Source organism: Pongo abelii, chromosome 6 (assembly GCF_028885655.2).
Source record: "Pongo abelii isolate AG06213 chromosome 6, NHGRI_mPonAbe1-v2.0_pri, whole genome shotgun sequence".
NCBI lineage: Eukaryota > Metazoa > Chordata > Mammalia > Primates > Hominidae > Pongo > Pongo abelii.
In genome coordinates, this window is record NC_071991.2 from 149,916,943 (window position 1) to 149,935,641 (window position 18,699).

General features: G+C 47.8%; 2 protein-coding genes and 1 pseudogene across 22 annotated transcripts in view; 2 read left to right on the top strand and 1 right to left on the bottom strand.

The window, feature by feature from the left end:
• KMT2C (lysine methyltransferase 2C) overlaps nt 1-6,097 on the bottom strand; it is a 303,762-nt gene extending 297,665 nt beyond the window's left edge. For 12 of the 21 annotated variants that reach the window (XM_063726219.1, XM_063726217.1, XM_063726210.1 and 9 more), the window contains exon 1: nt 5,051-5,449. In XM_063726219.1, the coding sequence (XP_063582289.1) occupies nt 5,051-5,211 (161 nt within the window). In that variant the 5' untranslated portion in view covers nt 5,212-5,449. Of the gene's footprint in view, nt 1-5,050; nt 5,466-5,936; nt 6,017-6,046 lie in introns of those variants that run through there. The other 9 variants (XM_063726212.1, XM_063726221.1, XM_063726209.1 and 6 more) reach the window with 5 other exon arrangements.
• A 1,639-nt stretch (nt 6,098-7,736) lies between these two features.
• Nucleotides 7,737-12,423, top strand: LOC103891244 (fatty acid-binding protein 5-like; annotated as a pseudogene).
• A 2,026-nt stretch (nt 12,424-14,449) lies between these two features.
• Nucleotides 14,450-16,568, top strand: CCT8L2 (chaperonin containing TCP1 subunit 8 like 2). Its single transcript, XM_024250081.3, has one exon. It carries the CDS (start codon nt 14,849-14,851, stop codon nt 16,517-16,519), a length of 1,671 nt encoding a protein of 556 aa, XP_024105849.1. The 5' UTR covers nt 14,450-14,848; the 3' UTR covers nt 16,520-16,568.
• Nucleotides 16,569-18,699: the final 2,131 nt, after the last annotated feature.

An 18,699-nucleotide genomic window follows, 5' to 3' on the forward strand; every position in this document is an offset into this window, starting at 1 on the left:
GAGAGACCATCTAATGTTCCTATTTATTTATTTAGAGAGTCTTGCTCTGTCACCTGACTAGAGTGTAGTGGCGTGATGTCAGTTCACTGCAGCCTCAACCTCCAAGCCTCACACAATCTTCTCTCAGCTCAGTCTCCAGAGTAGTTGGGACTACAGGTGCCTACCACCACACCCAGCTAATTTTTTTGTAGAGACAAGGCCTCACTTTGTTGCCCAGGCTGGTCTCAAACTCCTTTTAAATGAGGATTAAGTGATCCTCCTGACTCAGTCTCCCGAAAGTGCTGGGATTACATGTATCAGCCACCATACCCATCCTTAATGTCCTTTATAACTGAAAACTGACCAATTTTTACCTTGGAAGGTCAATGAAGTTTCACGAAGCCCCTCTGTCATAAACTTAATGTGACTTAAGTTTACAGAGTTGGACAACCACTGTCTACCCAGAGAAACCTGACTGTGGTCTGGGAAACTTTGCAGTTTTGCGGAATAGAGGAATGAGAGGAAGCAGTGTGGCTTGTCACTCGGCAAATTGACAACAAATCTGGCATTATGGAATTAACTGAAATAGTAGGAAAATGTAGTAAATCGCAAGTTTCAGAATGGGAAAACAAATTGTCGTGATACTTTTAAATTTCCATGGAAATCCATGTTTATCAAGTTTGCATATTAGTAACCAATATGTAAATTGGTAAGTTTATATTAGTAACCAATATGTAAATTTATATATTAGTAAACAATATATAAATTTGTATAACAGACTAAAAATAACATCTTCTCAAATATTAGAAATTCCCTGGGCCAGCTACGGTGGCTCACGCCTGTAATCCCAGCACTTTGGGAGGCCAAGGCAGGCAGATCACGAGGTCAAGAGATTGAGACCATCCTGGCTAACACGGTGAAACCCCGTCTCTACTAAAAATACAAATTAGTCAGGCATGGTGGTTCGTGCCTGCAGTCCCAGCTACTCCAGCTACTTGGGAGGCTGAGACAGGAGAATCGCTTGAACCTGGGAGGCGGAAGTTGCAGCGAGCCAAGATAGCACCACTGCACTCCAGCCTGGGCGACAGAGCAAGACTCTTGTCAAAAAAAAAACAGGTTCTTATTCCTGGGAATTTCAGGTCAGGTTAAACAACAACCTCCCAACAGGTAAGAGAGGGTAGCAATCCTGAACCAACTTTTCAACTGAATTAAAACATTTCAGTGCCTATTGAGTCCCAGAGACCAATAACTATCAAAAATTTTATCAAATCTCTTGGACAATAAATTAAGAATTGCTGTCATAAAAATTACAAATCTGCATTATCTCAAAAAGCATGAATAATAGTGCTATCTCTCAACTATAAACTTGTTTTATTAAATGGTATATATTGTAATGCAGTACAGTTTTCTATCACTTATTTCAGATTCACAGCTATGAAAACGAGAAATTTTGTTGGGGGAAGGGTGTTACAAATACAGAGTAGCAACCTAGCCATTTTTGCTGGTCCTTGTAATGACAATCACTGGTTGTGCCTAATTTTTCTCAAACAATAATGCTTAAGGTGGCTCTCTAATAATAGCAATTGCCCTCTGAAAAGAAAGTGGTTCAGGGTATAAAGAGTTTACTCAAAAAGGGCCAAGGATAGTGCTTCAGAAATCCTATCCCTACCACCTGCTGCTTCGGTACACCCACCCCCATCCCCCACACCCACACCCATTTCTAACATCAACTTTCATGAACTGGTAAGAAACATAGTAGAGTAGAATGTTTCTTTGGCTTCCCAACTTGGTAATGTGAATTTATGGTGTAAGGATGGAAAAAATAAGATAAAAGCTTCAGAAAAATTTTTTAACATTAACACAAAAATAATCAGATCTTCAATATGTGCATATTCTGACAGAGGCTTGCCAATGGTTAAGACCTGTGCCTCTGATAAAGATGATGAACTACTCCAAATTATCAAACAATTTGATACTTTTTACAGTTAAGGAAAACTTTCAAATGAATGTAAATTTCACTGTGCCACTTGACATTTGTACAATAGGAAACCTCTACTTACTTTTCCAACTCTAAGATTAATAGCTTCAGTTCAAGTTTCTTGATTTTAGGTAGTAAAATTTTAAGATATTTATAGTTAATGTAAAAGCAGTAACTATACAGCTATGCTTTTTATTCATGACAAAATTCACAAAAACAATCTAGCTAACACTATAAGACAAGAAAATGCTTTATTTACCTAATTATTAAAAATTTAAACTTGAGGAAAGTATAATTGGTGGTGCATGTTTTTTTAAGCCAAAGATAAATATACAAATACACTTCATTGTCAAAAGGCATCTTCTCAGCCGGGTGCGGTGGCTCATGCCTGTAATCCTGGCACTTTGGGAGGCTGAGGAGGGTGGATTACCTGAGGTGGGGGGTTCAAGACCAGCCTGGCCAACATGGTGAAACCCTGTCTCTACTAAAAATACAAAAAATTAGCTGGGTGCGATAGCGCGCGCCTGTAATCCCAGCTACTCTGGAGGCTGAGGCAGGAGAATCGCTTGAATACAGGAGGCGGAGGTTGTGGTGAGCCGAGATCATACCACTGCACTACAGAGCAAGACTTCATCCAGAAAAAAAAAAAAAAAAGGTATCTTCTCTCCTTAATGTAACTCACTAAGTTAATGAACATCTAAGTAACATTAGCAACTTAAAATATCTCTATGGTATTTAGCAAAGAAGATTAATTTTCACTTCTCAGGTGAATTATTTGCAATTTCACATAATTTCACTGGTTACAAACCTAATTTACACTGGTTACACATAAGTTTCACTTTCAGGGTCTTTACTATCCAACTACAGGGTCTTTTCTGCATGGATTCTTATACAGTATAGAGATACACAATTGAAAAACTTTCTCTTTGCTTTCCAATTCATATGCTAGTTTCCATTTACATGTTTCTAAAAACAACTGGAGATTCCATTCCCTTCAAAAGACACAATTTCAAAAAAAACGCTCTAAAAAGTTTAGACCCGTCAAACTTACCAGTAGACTTTACTTTCCTATAAAGAAAGCAGTACTAGTTTTCAAATCTAAAAGAAAAAACTCTCTACAGACTCACATTTGTTCTAAATATTTCCAAAAGTTTTGATGTTTTATAGTTATACTGTTATTCAGCAGAAATTTTTTATCTTCTCCAAAGGCTATTTTCTTCATAATATGAGATTAAGAATTAAAATAATAAAGTGGCAATACCCTAATCGTCCAGTGCACTCAGAAGCTGCACTAATACAAATGAGCTCATTTCAAAAGTAGGGTGTGTGCGAGTGTGCGCGTGTGCGCGTGCACAAGCACGCCCTTACAGGAGTATGGGGTGTGGGGTGTGACAACATAGATCTAATCTTTCTAGAGTAAGAATTCCAATGCAAATTTAAAACAATAATTGCAAATTAATGTTCAGTAAGAGATGAAGAAATGCTTTGCAAATAGTGAAATAGGAGGCAATCAAGGTAAAACCCCCAATATGGCTTGTCCTGAGTTGCTTTAAAGGATGCAAAAAAGTGGCTTAGACGTCTAAAAATTACTTAAACCTCCACTTCCCTCTCCAAATTTCAATTAATATAGAATAAGGGCATTTTATACTTGCCATTGTATTACAATGCAAGTGGCATAGTAAATAAGTCCTAACTTTGTATCACCAAGAAGCTAATGTAATAATGTACACACATCCTGTACTTGCTTCCCTCACGATTATCATAGCTAGGTAAGAGCTGGCAATAAAATATGGAGGCAAGTTGAAGGCCCTAAATCTTTTTCATAGTAAAAGGACAGTGGGGCAAGAAAAGAGCACATTCAAGAGCTTAATGGGTTCCCACAACCCAGCTCTGCTATGCCTCAGTTCACGCTACTATTTTTACTACAAATCACCAAACAACGATACTATTACTAAGTGAATGCACCCGAACCAAAGAAACAGCCTATCCATAAACGTGCTGGCTTCCTTCACGTCCCAGCGCACCCTTCCACTCCCGACAGTTCAATGAGAATATCATCTCATGAAATGAGTAAGCACACACGCCATTCTACAACTTCGAGAGACATTCACAGTTCTTCCACGGCACACGCGAGAGCCACAGAAGCCGAGCAGTTCGCTGGCACTAAAACGGTTTCTTAATTTACAAGCCAAGCCGTCAAATAACCGTTCTGTAAGAAGACATTTCTGGTCCTCTAATAAGCTGGTGTCTCGCCCTACTGTACGCTCAAAGGCAGGCGACCCTATTCCCAAGCCCCTTACAGCTAAGACTTACGAGGGAAGCGACATTTACATCTGCACTCTCTCCGAGTAAGTGCTCTTGGTATTCTGCCTTACGAGGGGACACTGGCTACGTCTCCAAAACTTAGGCAGGCCGTTCCCCGAAGCTGTGGGATCCCACAGGAGTTGTGCTTTCGGAGCCCGGGAGTGCGGTTCTGGGTGTTGGGGGAGGGGGGAGGAAGAAGTCAAATGGCTTCCTAATATATCATCAAAAGAAGAAAACACAGGTTTGGGACCAGGAAAAGTTCCAGGAGCAAGTCGCTGACAAACAAAAGCTGCACTCGCCCGGCCGCTTTCTTCTCGCCCCCAGCCCGCGCCCCGAGACCACCTGGCCCGGGCGTTTTGACAGCTCCGAGAGTTTCCCGAGCGCCGACGGCTCGGCGGTTCGCCCGGAGTCCGTCCGGGGACTACCTGGGCGCGCTCCGGGCTTGTTTTCTCAGTGATCCAGCTAGGCCAAGACGCGACTACGAGAAATTTCTCCAAAAGAAGAGTCGCGGAGAAGACCCAGTGAAAAGGCCCGACTGAAAAGTAAAGTGTTCGGAGCCGGGCGCCGGCGGGAGCCCGGGCGGGCGGCGCGGAGCGGGGGAGGCCGGGCGCGGGCGGCTACCGAGGGGCGCGGGGCCGGGGCCGGGAGTCGCCGCCGCCCGCGGGCCCGCCCCGCCCCCACCCCGCCGGGGGGCGCCGGGGCGCGGAGGCCGCGGGGCGGGCGCCCGGTGACAGCTCCGGCCCGGCGCCGCCGCTGGCTCCCGGCCTGGCTCCCTCGCACTCAACTTACTTCTTTCTGGCTCTCTGGAAAGGGGAAGCGCCATCTTTGCGAGGCCGGCCCCGAGGTCTTTTGTCTGCGGCTGCGGGGCTCGGGGCCGGGGCTCCAGGCTCCTCGGGGGGTGGTGGCGGCGGCTGCGGCTGCTCCACGCTCTTGTCCTCCTCCGACGACATCCTAGTCACCAGGAAAGACACATGGATCCCGGTCCTCCTCCTGGGGGGCTCCCGCCGCCGCGGCCGCCGCCGCCGCCGCTGCTGCTGCTCGGGTTCCTCCTCCCCGGCTCAGCCTCTCGCATTTCCCGCAGCCCCGGGAGCAGCAGCAGGTACCGGGAGAGGCGGCAACATGGAGCGAGCAGGACACGCACTCACACACATCGGCGCGGGCGCGCGCACCTCCGCGCGCAGGGGCCGGGCGGGGGGCGGCGGGCGGGGCGGGCGGTGCGGGGCGGGCGGGGCCGGCGGGTGCGGGCGGGCGGGGCGGCCGGGCGGGCGGGCGGTGTGAGGGGCGCCGGCCCCCGGGGTCTCCGCCCGCGGCCCCTCCCCCGGGCCGCCCGCGGCAGGAGGAGAAAGGGGCCCGGCGCGGGGAGGGCGGGCCGCGGGGCCCGGCGGGGGCGGCGAGGGGGTCGCGCCCCCGGCCGGCCGCCCCTCCCCCGCGCGTCAGGCCCGTCAGGCCCGGGCGGCGGCGGCGAAGTTTTGACAGCTGCTCCAGTGGCGGCGCTGGGCGCCGGGCCGCGGCTCGCTCCTCACACTCGCTCTCTCACACACGCTCGCTCGCTCTCCCGGAGCAGGGGAGGAGGAAGTTTTGCGGGTGTGCGTGGACCCAACACACACGCCGCGCGACCGTGGCCGTCGCGCGAGGCCCGCGCCGGGGATCCCCCGGGGCGACCCGCACCACAGACCTCTCCAACTCGCAGCCGTCGCGCCCACACACCGCCGCCTCGACGGCCCCCGCCCGCTCCCCCACTCTCGGCCCCTCGCCCGCCCCCCGCGCGCCGCCGCTGCCACTCACGGGCCTCGCTCCGCGCATGCGCCGCTCCCGCCGCCCGCGGACGCGCCGCCGCCGCTGACCTCACCGCCCCTCCCCCTCCCCCTCCCCCTCCCCCCGGGTTCCCTCCCCCTGTGACGCGGCGGCCGGGCCCATCCGCGACTCCGGCTCCGGCTCCGGCTCCGGCTCGGGAGGGAGCAAAGCTGTGGACCCAGAGATCCGGGATCGGGATCGGGGGACTGCGGGCGAGGGCGGGAGGGAGCCGCCGACACACGCCGAGGCGGCCGCGGGCGCCCGGCACAGCCCGGCGCGAGGAGCAAGTGTGCGCCCGCACGGCGAGGGCCGCCCGGGCTTCGCTGGTTCTCGCCGAGGTCTTTCCTCGTAGCGCCCACACTACGGGGAGGAAAAGGAATGGAGTCAACTTCGTTCTAATCCAACGCCAGTTAGAGTTTCCTTATTATAACGTCATTTTTTTTAATCCAGAAAAGGTTCATAAGGATGTAAGACGAAAAGAACGATGACAGCTCGAGAAATAAAACGGTTAGACAAAATAAGCCAATAAAAACCCAACCACTTGATTTTAACGTTCAGTGTGTTGTGATGAAGAGGCAAAAATCGAAGTATTTCTAAGCCATCTCTCATAATATGTAAAAATGGTAAAAAGAAAAATGCGACTAGAATCCGCCTGAAAAATGCACTTTCTCAAGAAGGACAGTTACAAATATGGGATTCTGGATTTCTCAGGCTAATACCTAACACTTGGACGATGATCTATTCTGTGCTTTCCATTCACTATCGATTAGTATATGGGAGTGAAAAAATTCTAGATTTGAATAGGTAGGAAATAGTAAGACCTATCAACCATTTGTGAAGGATTGGGGTGAACTATCATTTAATAAGCATCTACTTTGGGCCTGGCGTTAAAGAGGCACACTCTCATCTTGATTTCTTTTGATCTTCGCAATGTAGTTTTAGTGTAAGGTAAAAAAAAATAGGCTTCTTTTCCAGCGATGTTGTTTGCTTTCCCTTCTAGTAGCTAGGATGTTAACTTTAAACTGTGTCTTCTACTTGGGCAAAATACACACACTTTGATTCCCAGAGCCTATTTAAATGAAAGCATAATTTTTTGAAATGGCTGAAATGAGGAATAACGTCAGATAGTTATTTGAATACCTTCAGGGTTTAATCCCTGCTGGCTCTTTCAAATTTACTAAATTTATAACCAAAGGAAGTTTGGGATTGAGGAGGAGGCTGGCATGGTAATTGCAAACTAGAAATTAAAAGTGCCTGACGATTACACATAGAAATACAACATATACGTGACTAGTGATAAACGTATGATGTGATCTAGTGAAAGTTTACTAAGTACAGATTTGAAAACACCCTTTCTTTTTTCATTTTTTCAGCACATTGTACTTTAAATAAAGTGTGCTTTCAAAACTGGATTATTGATCCAAATGTTTAGCTGTGTTCCGTACTGAAATTAGAATAGGCACTTCCACTGTGAGTTTCACATGCACAAAATTATACATCAGGATAATTTACTTGGATACGCTTCTCCAGCACTTCCGAGAACTTAAGTGTCAGTGGATACAAATTGCAAGTCACTCCTGCTGGAGAGTTCGCAAGAAACAAAGGGTACTAAGAGCAGAAAAGTGAGCCGAGTGAATGGAAGGGTAGAAACAGAGGTTTGTGCAGGGCTGCTTCTGGATAGATGAAGATGATGCAGGTAAGTAAACTCAGCCTGAAATATCCATTCCTTTGGCCACTATGAGCAGGGAGTTGAGGTCTGTTTTAAGAGAACTGATAGCAGCCTCCATGGCATGAAGTTATCATGAGCAGAGCAAATCAAATATAACCCAGGATGCTGAGGAAGGATTCCAGGAATAGTTATTCAACATAAATAAAGGTTTTCCAGAGGTTTTTCCATCTCAGTCATCCAAATTACACAGCTCTGAGACCACAGTAGCAAAAATCTAGGAGACAGGGAGCTGAGGTCCTTCAAAATTATGAAAGCAAAAAGGCAGGAGCATCTGGAAATAGTACCAAATACAATAGAAAAATATTAGAATGTGTACTTTCTAATAAGTATACATGTTAAATATGGGATTTTAAATTTAGGTAGATGTGTACTAACCTGTTAACCAATCATCTGCAAAGGGTTGCATTACAAGGGACTTTTACTGTCTAAAATATTTGAATATTTCAAAGCACATGTAGTAATCATTTAATCATATATATATATGTAGTTTTTAATGGGGAGGGAATGAGCATTGTTATCTGTGACAAAGAAAAACCAACATCTTAGGAAAATATAGGCAAGGAAGATTCTCAAAGCATCTAGCAAACAAATGACAGTGAATAAAAATTCATAGTCCAATATTCATTCTTACTAATTGAAGGCCTATAACATGTCATTGATACTGTCTTTATTTAGAATGCACAGGTTCACTACTAAATGTTGTCTCTCTTGTTTTCCCATAAATTCCTCAGGGCTTTTTAGGAACCAAACTTTCACAATTATAGAAGGACCACTGAAAGCTTAAATTTTAGATCTTAGAATTTTTGTGTTCGTATTGTTATTACTAAAGTTGCACCGTAGGCTGGGCACCGTGGCTCATGCCTGTAATCCTAGCACTTTGGGAGGCCAAGGCGGGTGGATCACTTGAGCTCAGGAGTTCGAGACCAGCCTGGGCAACATAGTGAGACCTCCGCCTCTACAAAAAAATACCAAAGAAAATTAACCAGGCCTGGCTGGGCGTGGTGGCTCACGCCTGTAATCCCAGCACTTTGGGAGGCCAAGGCAGGCGGATCATGAGGTAAGGAGATCGAGACCATCCTGGCTAACACGGTGAAACCCTGTCTCTACTAAAAATGCAAAAAATTAGCCGGGCGTGCTGGCAGGCACCTGTAGTCCCAGCTACTCGGGAGGCTGAGGCAGGAGAATGGCGTGTACCCGGGAGGCGGAGCTTGCAGTGAGCTGAGATCACGCCACTGCACTCCAGCCTGGGTGACGGAGCGAGACTCCGTCTCAAAAAAAAAAAAAAAAGAAAAAAAAAATTAACCAGGCCTGGTGGCACATGCTTGTAGTCCCAGCTACTTGGAAGGCTGAAGTGGGAGACAGTCTTGCTCTGTCACCTAGGCTAGAGTGCAGTGATGCGATCTCAGCTCACTGCAACCTCCACCTCAAATTTGCCGGGCACGGTGGCTCATGCCTATAGTCCCAGCACTTTGGGAGGCCAAGGCAGGCGGATTGAGGTCAGGAGTTTGAGACCAGCCTGGCCAACATGGTGAACCCCCGTCTCTACTAAAAATACAAAAATTAGCCTGGCATGGTGGCGTGCGCCTGTAATCCCCACTACTCTGGAGGCTGAGACAGGAGAATTGCTTGAACCCAGGAGGCGGAAGTTGCAGTGAGCTGAGATCGCGCCATTGCACTCCAGCCTGGGCAACAAGAGCGAAACTCCGCCTCAAAAAAAAAAAAAATTCATATTGCTATATAAGTTATTTCAGTAAAGTATATCATGTACCTGTTTGGTGGAAAAGTTAAAGGAAGAAACCAGGAAGGAAACAAACAAAACAGTCATCTTCAAAAGTAATTTGTGTTTAAGAATGTGAGGCTTAAGTAGATGTTTTGCAGTACATTATATATAGATACGAATCTTGCCCTCTAAGGGTCTATACTTTAAGCCTGGCAGTAGTAGTTAACAAGGATAAACACAAAAGGACAAATAAGCAACTAGAAAATAAACATGGAGGCCGGGCACAGTGGCTCATGCCTGTAATCCCAGCACTTTGGGAGGCCGAGGTGGGAGGATCATGAGGTCAGGAGTTCCAGACCAGCCTGGCCAATATGGTGAAACCCTGTCTCTGTTAAAAATATAAAAACTAGCCGGGCGTGGTGGTGCACACCTGTAGTCCCAGCTACTCAGGAGGCTGAGGCAGCAGAATCCCTTGAATCTAGGAGGCGGAGGGTGCAGTGAGCCGAGATTGTATCAGTGCACTCCAGCCCGGGCAACAGAGGCAGACACCACCTCAAAAAAAAAAAAAGAGAAAGAAAGAAAAGAAACATGGAAAAACATACAAATAGAAAGATTAAATATTTACATCCATTGTGTACAAGATCCTAGTTTTAAAAGAAATGCATCTGTGGATTCAGGGGGAAGGGCGGCAGTGGGAGAAGTCATAGCAGAAAACCATATCTATTCAGAAGAGGGTGACAGAACACATTCTGCTGGCAAGTATCATAAACTAGAAATTTTCAGGCCAGGCACGGTGGTTTACACCTGTAACCCCAGAACTTTGGGAGGCCGAGGTAGGCAGATCACTTGAGGTCAGGAGTTCGAGACCAGCCTGACCAACGTGGTGAAACCTCGCCTCTACTAAAAATACAAAATTAGCCAGGCATGGTGGCAGGCACCTGTAATCCCGGCTATTCTGGAGGCTGAAGCAGGAGAATTGCTTGAATCAGGGAGGCGGAGGTTGCAGTGAGCCAGGATCGTGCCACTGCACTCCAGCCTGGGCGACAGAGTGAGACGCTGTCTCAAAAAAGAAAGAAAAGAAAGAAAGAAGGAAGAAATGGAATAGACAGCCCTATTCATCACCCTGCAGGCTGAAGCCTAAATTCCTTGGCTTGACTCACTAGGTCCTGGAGAGCCCCTGCTACCCTCTGGCGAATGTGCTCATCTCTTCCCCAGCTTTCCTTCTCACCTGACCACCAGTTTTCAGAACTCCTTCCAGTGGGCTCCAAACCACCAGGCTGTCCCATTGCCCTTCCCCTTTCCATGAGGCCAGTTCCTACTTTTTCTTCGGCTCTCGCTTTAGACCTCTGCCCTCCGTGAGAATGGCTGTGTCCCCCTAAATGCTTCTGCCAACCTCGTGCTTTCCCCACTCACAGCTCTCACTGCCTGTAATGAAAGTGCCCAGATTAACGTCTGTATCGTCCCTAAACCCAGCGGAGATGGCAGTAGTTATCTGCCTTATTTCCCCTATTCAACAGCAGCTCAGTGAACAGTTGTACGGTAACTGAAATGAATATGAAAATATACGTTAGGTGTTAGAAAAAGATCTAAGAGGATCCTTTATAGGAGTGTTTATTTTATTTTTTGAGACAGGGTCTCACTCTGTCACCCAGGCTGGAGTGCAATGGCACAATCTCAGCTCACTGCAACTTCCACCTTCAGGGCTCAAGCAATCCTCCCCCTCAGCCTCCCAAGTAGCTGACTACAGTCACGCACCACCACAGCCGGCTATTGTTTTGTATTTTTAGTAGAGACAGGGTTCTTGTCATATTGCCCAAGCTGGTCTTGAATGCCTGAACTCCACCTGGCTCAGGCCTCCCAAAGTGCTGGGATTATAGGCTTGAGCCACGGCCACTGGCCAGTAGTGTTTATTTTATTTATTTATTTATATTATTTATTTATTTATTTTTTGAGACTAAGTCTCGCTGTATTGCCCAGGCTGGAGTATAGTGGCGCAATCTCGGCTCACTGCAATGTCCACCTCCCAGGTTCAAGAGATTCTCGTGCCTTAGCCTCCCGAGTAGCTGGGATAATAGGCACCCACCATCACACCTGCCTAATGTGTTTATTTTTTAAAAAAAGAAACTGTATCTTTAGAGAAAATGTATACATGCATACTTTGCTACATTTTTGTTGATTGTTACATTTTACATTTGTATAACAATACAGGCAAGTCATCTTTGTGCTCATAACCACATATTTTATGGAACATCAAGCCTACTCTGAGGTACAGGCTTTCAGAAGCCTGACTTTGGAGGACCATGCCTGATCCAAATGGAGTCTCCAGAATCAAAAGTGCTCAAAATAATCATTCATGGTTCTCAGACCAAATACGATCTCCTTAGAAACATTTCTCGACAGCAGGCTGCCACGCCGACGCAGACCCCACTCTGCACGCCAGCCCCCCTGCACCCACCAGGGCCACAGTTCAGCAGCTGGAAGGAAGATGGCGCCTGGTGGACAGCAAAGGCTTTGAGGAATACATGAAGGAGCTAGGAGTGGGAATAGCTTTGCGAAAAATGGGCGCCATGGCCAAGCCAGATTGTATCATCCATCACTTGTGATGGCAAAAACCTCACCATAAAAACCGAGAGCACTTTGAAAACAACACAGTTTTCTTGTACCCTGGGAGAGAAGTTTGAAGAAACCACAGCTGATGGCAGAAAAACTCAGACTGTCTGCAACTTTACAGATGGTGCATTGGTTCAGCATCAGGAGTGGGATGGGAAGGAAAGCACAATAAGAAGAAAACTGAAAGATGGGAAATTAGTGGTGGAGCATGTCATGAAAAATGTCACCTGTACTCGGATCTATGAAAAAGTAGAATAAAGATTCCATCATCACTTTCGACAGGAGTTAACTAAGAGAATGACCAAGCTCAGTTCAATGAGCAAATCTCCATACTGTTTCTTTTTTTTTTTCATTACTGTGTTCAATTATCTTTATCACAAACATTTTACATGAAGCTATTTCAAAGTGTGTTGGATTAATTAGGATCATCCCTTTGGTTAATAAATAAATATGTTTCTGCTTAAAAAAAAAAAAGAAAAGAAAAGAAAAAAAAGAAACATTTCTCAGGCCGGGCACGGTGGCTCACAGACCAGGCACAGCGGCACACGCGTGTAATCCCAGCACTTTTGGGAGGCTGAGGCGGGTGGATCCCCTGAGGTCGGGAGTTTGAGACCAGCCTGACTAACATGGAGAAACCCCGTCTCTACTAAAAATACAAAATTAGCCAGGCGTGGTGGCACATGGCTGCTCAGTCCCAGCTACTCAGGAGGCTGAGGCAAGAGAATTGCTTGAACCCGGGAGACAGAGGCTGCAGTGAGCCGAGGGTGAGCCGAGATCGCGCCATTGCACTCCAGCCTGGGCGACAAGAGCAAAACTCCGAAACTCCATGTCCAAAAAAAAAAAGAAACATTTCTCTGAGCCAAGATAATGTTGAGGAGGAAATGATTACAGAATAGCATATATGTATCATAATCTTGTGTAAAATGGTGTAAATCTATAATTATGTGTGCATACAATATGTGCAAAGTAGTCATGTTCATCAAGTTGTAAACAATTTATCTCTGGACTAGGATTCCAAATGACCTTTCCCCTTTTTTTTTTGAGACAAGTCTCACTCTGTTGCCCCAGCTGGAATGCAGTGGTGCAACCATGGCTCACTGAAGCCTCAACCTCCTAAGCTTAAGCAATCCTCCCGCCTCAGCCTCCCAAAGTGCAGGGATTACATTCATGAGCCACCACACCCAGACTAAATATGTGTTAAACTAAAGCAGAAGCATCATTACCCGAGTAGGCTCTATAGGAAGAAAGAGGAGATGACTGAGGAAAGGAGAGAGAATGAAAAAAAGAGACTTAAATTGTAAGCATTGAAGGTGAGGATGGGAAGGTGATTCACATTTAAACCTCAGGGCCCCATTTAGGCTTCTATCTCCCTGGCCACTGGGAGGCTGGTTGCTTTTCACCCCTCTGGGTTCACTTCTATTTGTCTGTGAGCTGTCAGCATCTTTCCCCCCTTGTCTTGCCCTGCCTCTGCCAGGGAGGCAGAGTCGGGAGTCGTGGCACACGCATGCACGCTGTGCAGCCTCCCACACCTGCACCCTGAAAGACCAACAGACACCCTAAGAAACCTGATACACAAGCACAAACCGATAAGATACCCAAAAAGGCAAAGGCAGACAGCAAAACATGGCTAATATTACACAGTACTGCAAGAGAAAGTAACACCAAAACAAAACAAAACACAGACATCATCTCTCAGTTCCTTCTCAAATAAAAAAAAAGGCCAGGTGCAGTGGCTCACACCTGTAATCCCAGCACTTTTGGAGGCCGAGATGGGCAGATCACTTGAGGCCAGGAGTTCGAGACCAGCCTGGCCAACCATGGCCAACATGGTGAAACCCCCCTATCGCTACTAAAAATACAAAAAATTAGCCAGGCGTGGTGGCTGGCACCTGTAATCTCAGCTACTGGGAGGCTGAGGCAGGAGAATTGCTTGAACCTGGGAGGCGGAGGTTGCAGTGAGCTAAGATTGTACCACTGCACTCCAGCCTGGGCAACAGAGTGCAACTCTGTCTCAAAAAAAAAAAAGCGTGGTTGTGGTGGAAGGCTCTCTTGAGGCTACGAATTCGAGACTTGCCTGGACAACATACAGAAACCCTGTCTCTACAAAAAATTAAAAAACTAGCTAGGTGTGGTGGTGTGCGCCTGTAGTTCCAGATACTTGGGAGGCTGAACAGGAGGCCTGCTTGAGACCAGGGAGTTGGGCCTGGAGTGAACCATGGTCATGTCCCTGCACTCCAGACAGGGTGAAGTGGGTAGTTTTTCGCTTGATGTCCTCCTCATTGTCTGTAATGTTTAAACAAGTCTCAGACCTGGTGCAGAGGTGCATGTACCTCCATTGCTGGACAACGCCTGACGTTTGCCTGCTGGTAGGGCCTCCTCAGTTATAACCAGACTTCTGTGACCTCATTCTCTATCCTGGTTCCATTTTCCACTTTGTGACTTCATCAGTTAAAGATCCCATTTCAGCCACCAAGGTTGAGAGGCCCCAAGACCCAGTTTCTTTACAGAATCAACCCTGGGGTGGCTTTAGGACTGAGCTCTTTGGAGCTCATCCTCGGACCCACAGTGGAGTGCTGGTCCGTGATGACATCTTCAAATACCAATCAATGGGCATTTGGCTCCTTGCTTCCACTAACCTCTTGAGTACTTTCAACGATCGGTGTCAAGGGTGCCCCTGCTGCTGTTTCTAGGGCATCTCTGCAACCCACGGTGGCCTCTCCTCTCTCTGCGGGCCATGGACAGCACAGTCCCTTCAGCCCTGGAGCTGCCCCAGAGGCTGGCACTGAACCCAAGGGAGAGCCTGAGGAGTCCGGAAGAGGAGGAGCCCCACCTGCTGAGCAGCTTGGCTGCAGTCCAGACCCTGGCCAACGTCATCCGGCCTTGCTATGGCCCCCACGGCCGGCAGAAGTTCCTGGTAACCATGAAAGGAGAAACAGTGTGCACGGGGTGTGCCACTGCCATCCTCAGGGCCCTGGAGCTGGAGCACCCAGTGGCATGGTTCCTCCGGGAAGCAGCCCAAACCCAGGCAGAGAATAGTGGGGATGGCACAGCCTTCGTGGTTCTGCTGACGGAAGCCTTGCTGGAACAGGCAGAGCAGCTGCTGAAGGCCGGCCTGCCTCGCCCGCAGCTCCGGGAGGCCTACGCCACAGCCGCTGCAGAGGTCCTGGCCACACTGCCCTCCCTGGCCATCCAATCTCTGGGGCCTTTGGAAGATCCATCCTGGGCCCTCCATTCTGTGATGAATACCCACACCCTGTCCCCTGTGGACCACTTGACCAAGCTGGTGGCCCATGCCTGCTGGACTATCAAGGAGCTAGATGGCAGCTTCAAGCCTGAGCGTGTTGGGGTGTGCGCACTGCATGGGGGGACACTGGAGGATTCCTGCCTCCTCCAGGGGTTAGCAATATCTGGAAAGCTCTGTGGGCAAATGGCCGCAGTGTTAAGTGGTGCCAGGGTGGCTCTCTTTGCTTGCCCCTTTGGTCCTGCCCATCCAAATGCACCAGCAACGGCCCGTCTTTCTAGTCCTGCTGATCTAGCTCAATTTAGTAAAGGAAGCGACCAATTACTAGAAATGCAAGTAGGCCAGCTGGCAGCCGCGGGAATTAATGTGGCAGTGGTGTTGGGGGAGGTCGACGAGGAGACCCTCACACTGGCAGACAAGTATGGCATCGTGGTGATTCAAGCTAGGTCTCGGATGGAGATCAGTTACCTGAGTGAGGTGTTGGACACACCTCTGCTGCCTCGTCTGCTCCCTCCCCAGAGGCCAGGCAAGTGCCAGAGGGTTTACAGGCAGGAGCTGGGAGATGGTTTGGCTGTGGTATTTGAATGGGAATGTACAGGCACACCTGCCCTTACCGTGGTTCTCAGGGGAGCCACCACCCAGGGGCTGCGGAGTGCAGAGCAGGCCGTCTACCACGGCATTGATGCCTATTTCCAGCTATGTCAAGATCCCAGACTGATTCCAGGAGCTGGGGCCACAGAAATGGCTTTGGCAAAAATGCTCTCTGATAAAGGAAGCAGATTGGAAGGGCCGAATGGGCCTGCATTCCTAGCATTTGCCCGGGCCCTGAAGTATCTTCCTAAAACCTTGGCAGAGAATGCAGGCTTAGCTGTCTCAGACGTGGTGGCAGAAATGAGTGGAGTGCACCAAGGTGGGAACCTCCTAATGGGTGTGGGAGCTGAAGGGATAATAAATGTGGCCCAGGAAGGGGTATGGGACACCCTAATAGTCAAAGCCCAAGGATTTCGAGCAGTGGCTGAGGTGGTGCTACAGCTCGTGACTGTAGATGAAATCGTAGTGGCCAAGAAAAGTCCCACACATCAGCAGATCTGGAATCCTGACTCTAAGACAAAGAAACGCCCACCTCCTGTGGAAAAAAAAAAAAAAAATCCTTGGAATGAATAACTAGTGATACCCTCAATAAAACAGGGATTGCCAAGAAGGGAACAATCACCCCAAAAATGAATGTTTGCCTTTATTCCATGTTTGGTACTTGATTCAGTTTCTTTAAATAAAAACATGAAGGAACATAAAATTTCTTTTCATGTGCTTAGTTCCTTTCCAGTTCTCGACTTTTTTTTTTTTTGAGAGACGGAGTCTTGCTCTGTTGCCCAGGCTGGTGTGCAGTGGCATGATCTTGGCTCACTGCAACCTCTGCCTCCCAGGTTCAAGCGATTCTCCTGCCTCAGCCTCCTGAATAGCTGGGACTACAAGTGCGCACCACCACGCCCAGCTATTTTTTGTATTTTTAGTAGAGACGGGGTTTCACCATATTGGCCAAGCTGGTCTCAAACTCCTGACCTCGTGATCCTCCCACCTCAGCCTCCCAAAGTGCTGGGATTACAGGCGAGAGCCAGTGTGCCCGGCCAGTTCTTGACCTTTTCATTTTCTGTTTCTCTCTATCAGATTCTCTTCCTTTCCTATGATAAGAGCAGGATTCAATTCTATTAAGATTTTTAAACTGAGTACCTATGTGGGCTTTGGGCATGCAAAACACAGTGCAGCAATCTCTTCCCAACTATTTGAGCATTCCCTGCATGATATTCTGACATATATGGACTTATGTCTAGATGTCACTTTAGGAGTCTGAAAACATCAGTTGCAGCTTACAAGAGTGGTCAGTCCTTCCCATTGTGGTTATTTGAAAAAAAAGAAGGGACTATCATCTTAAAGCACACAGAGAGAGAAAGCAGGAAAAGGAGCTGCTGTGGTGGCAGGCAGAAATTTAACTTAAAAAAAAAAAAAAATCCTTGCCTGGCACAGTGGCTCATGCCTATAATTCCTGCACTTTGGGAGGCTGAGACAGGAAGATTGCTTGAGTCCAGGAGTTCAAGACCAGCCTGGACAACATAGTGAGACCCTGTCTCTACAAAAATAAAAATTAAAAAAAATTAGCCAGGCGTGGGCCGGGCGTGGTGGCTCAAGCCTTTAATCCCAGCATTTTGGGAGGCCAAGGTGGGCGGATCACCTGAGGTCAGGAGTTCAAGACCAGCCTGACCAACATAGAGAAACCCCACCTCTACTAAAAATACAAAAAAGTAGCCAGACGTGGTGGCACATGCCTGTAATCCCAGCTACTTGAGAGGCTGAGGCAGGAGAATTGCTTGAACCCGGGAGGCAGAGGTTGTGGTGAGCTGAGATGATGCCATTGTACCCCAGCCTGGGCAACAAGAGCAAAACTCTGCCTCAAAAAAAAAAAAAAAAAAAATTAGCCAGGCATGGTGATGCATACCTGTAGTCCCAGCTACTCAGGAGGCTGAGGTGGGAGGATCACTTAAGCCCAGGAGATCGGGGTTGCAGTGAGCTGAGATTGTGTCACTGCACTCCAGCCTAAGCAACAGAGCAAGACCCTGTCTCAACAAAACAAAACAAAACAAAACCACCAAACATCCTTGGCATAGATAACAGAAGATAAGAACACATACCTTAGGACTATACTAAGGTTGTTGTGTAGGTGAGGAGAAAGCTGAGGGTAGGGGGAAGGGCTAGGATTGGACAACCTTGGGCATTAAAGAAGGGGTTTGAGCAGAGCTGAGTGGGTTCGGCACCTAATACCCAAAGCTTTTTCCACTTTTTTAACCATCCAAGTTACTCTAGGAAAAGATCAGAACCTATGGGACAGAATCTAGGAGATGAGAAGGTACAATCTCTTAGAATCATAAAAATAAAAAAGCTTTAGGCATATGCAGAGAGAATGAGACTCAAGAAACCATTGTCTTATAGCACGCATATTAGCCGCAACACAGCAAAACAAAATTTTATTTATTTATTTTGAGACAGAGTCTTGCTCTGTCACCCAGGCATAGTGACTGGTGTGGCCCAGGCACCAGTGCAGCAGTGCAGTCTCAGCTTACTGCAAGCACCGCCTCCTGGGCTCAAATGATTCTCCCACCTCAGCCTCCTGAGTAGCTGGGACTACAGGTGTCCATCACCATGCCTGGCTAATTTTTGTACTTTTAGTAGAGACAGGGTTTTGCCATGTTGGCCAGGCTGGTCTCAAACTTTGGACCTCAGGTGATCCACCTGCCTCGGCCTCCCCAAATGCTGGGATTACAGGTGTGTCCCACCTCAATTTGCTATATCTT

Excerpts from the sequence above, each read along its gene's own strand:
- CCT8L2 (XM_024250081.3), top strand. The coding sequence starts at position 14,849 with ATGGACAGCACAGTCCCTTCAGCCCTGGAGCTGCCCCAGAGGCTGGCA.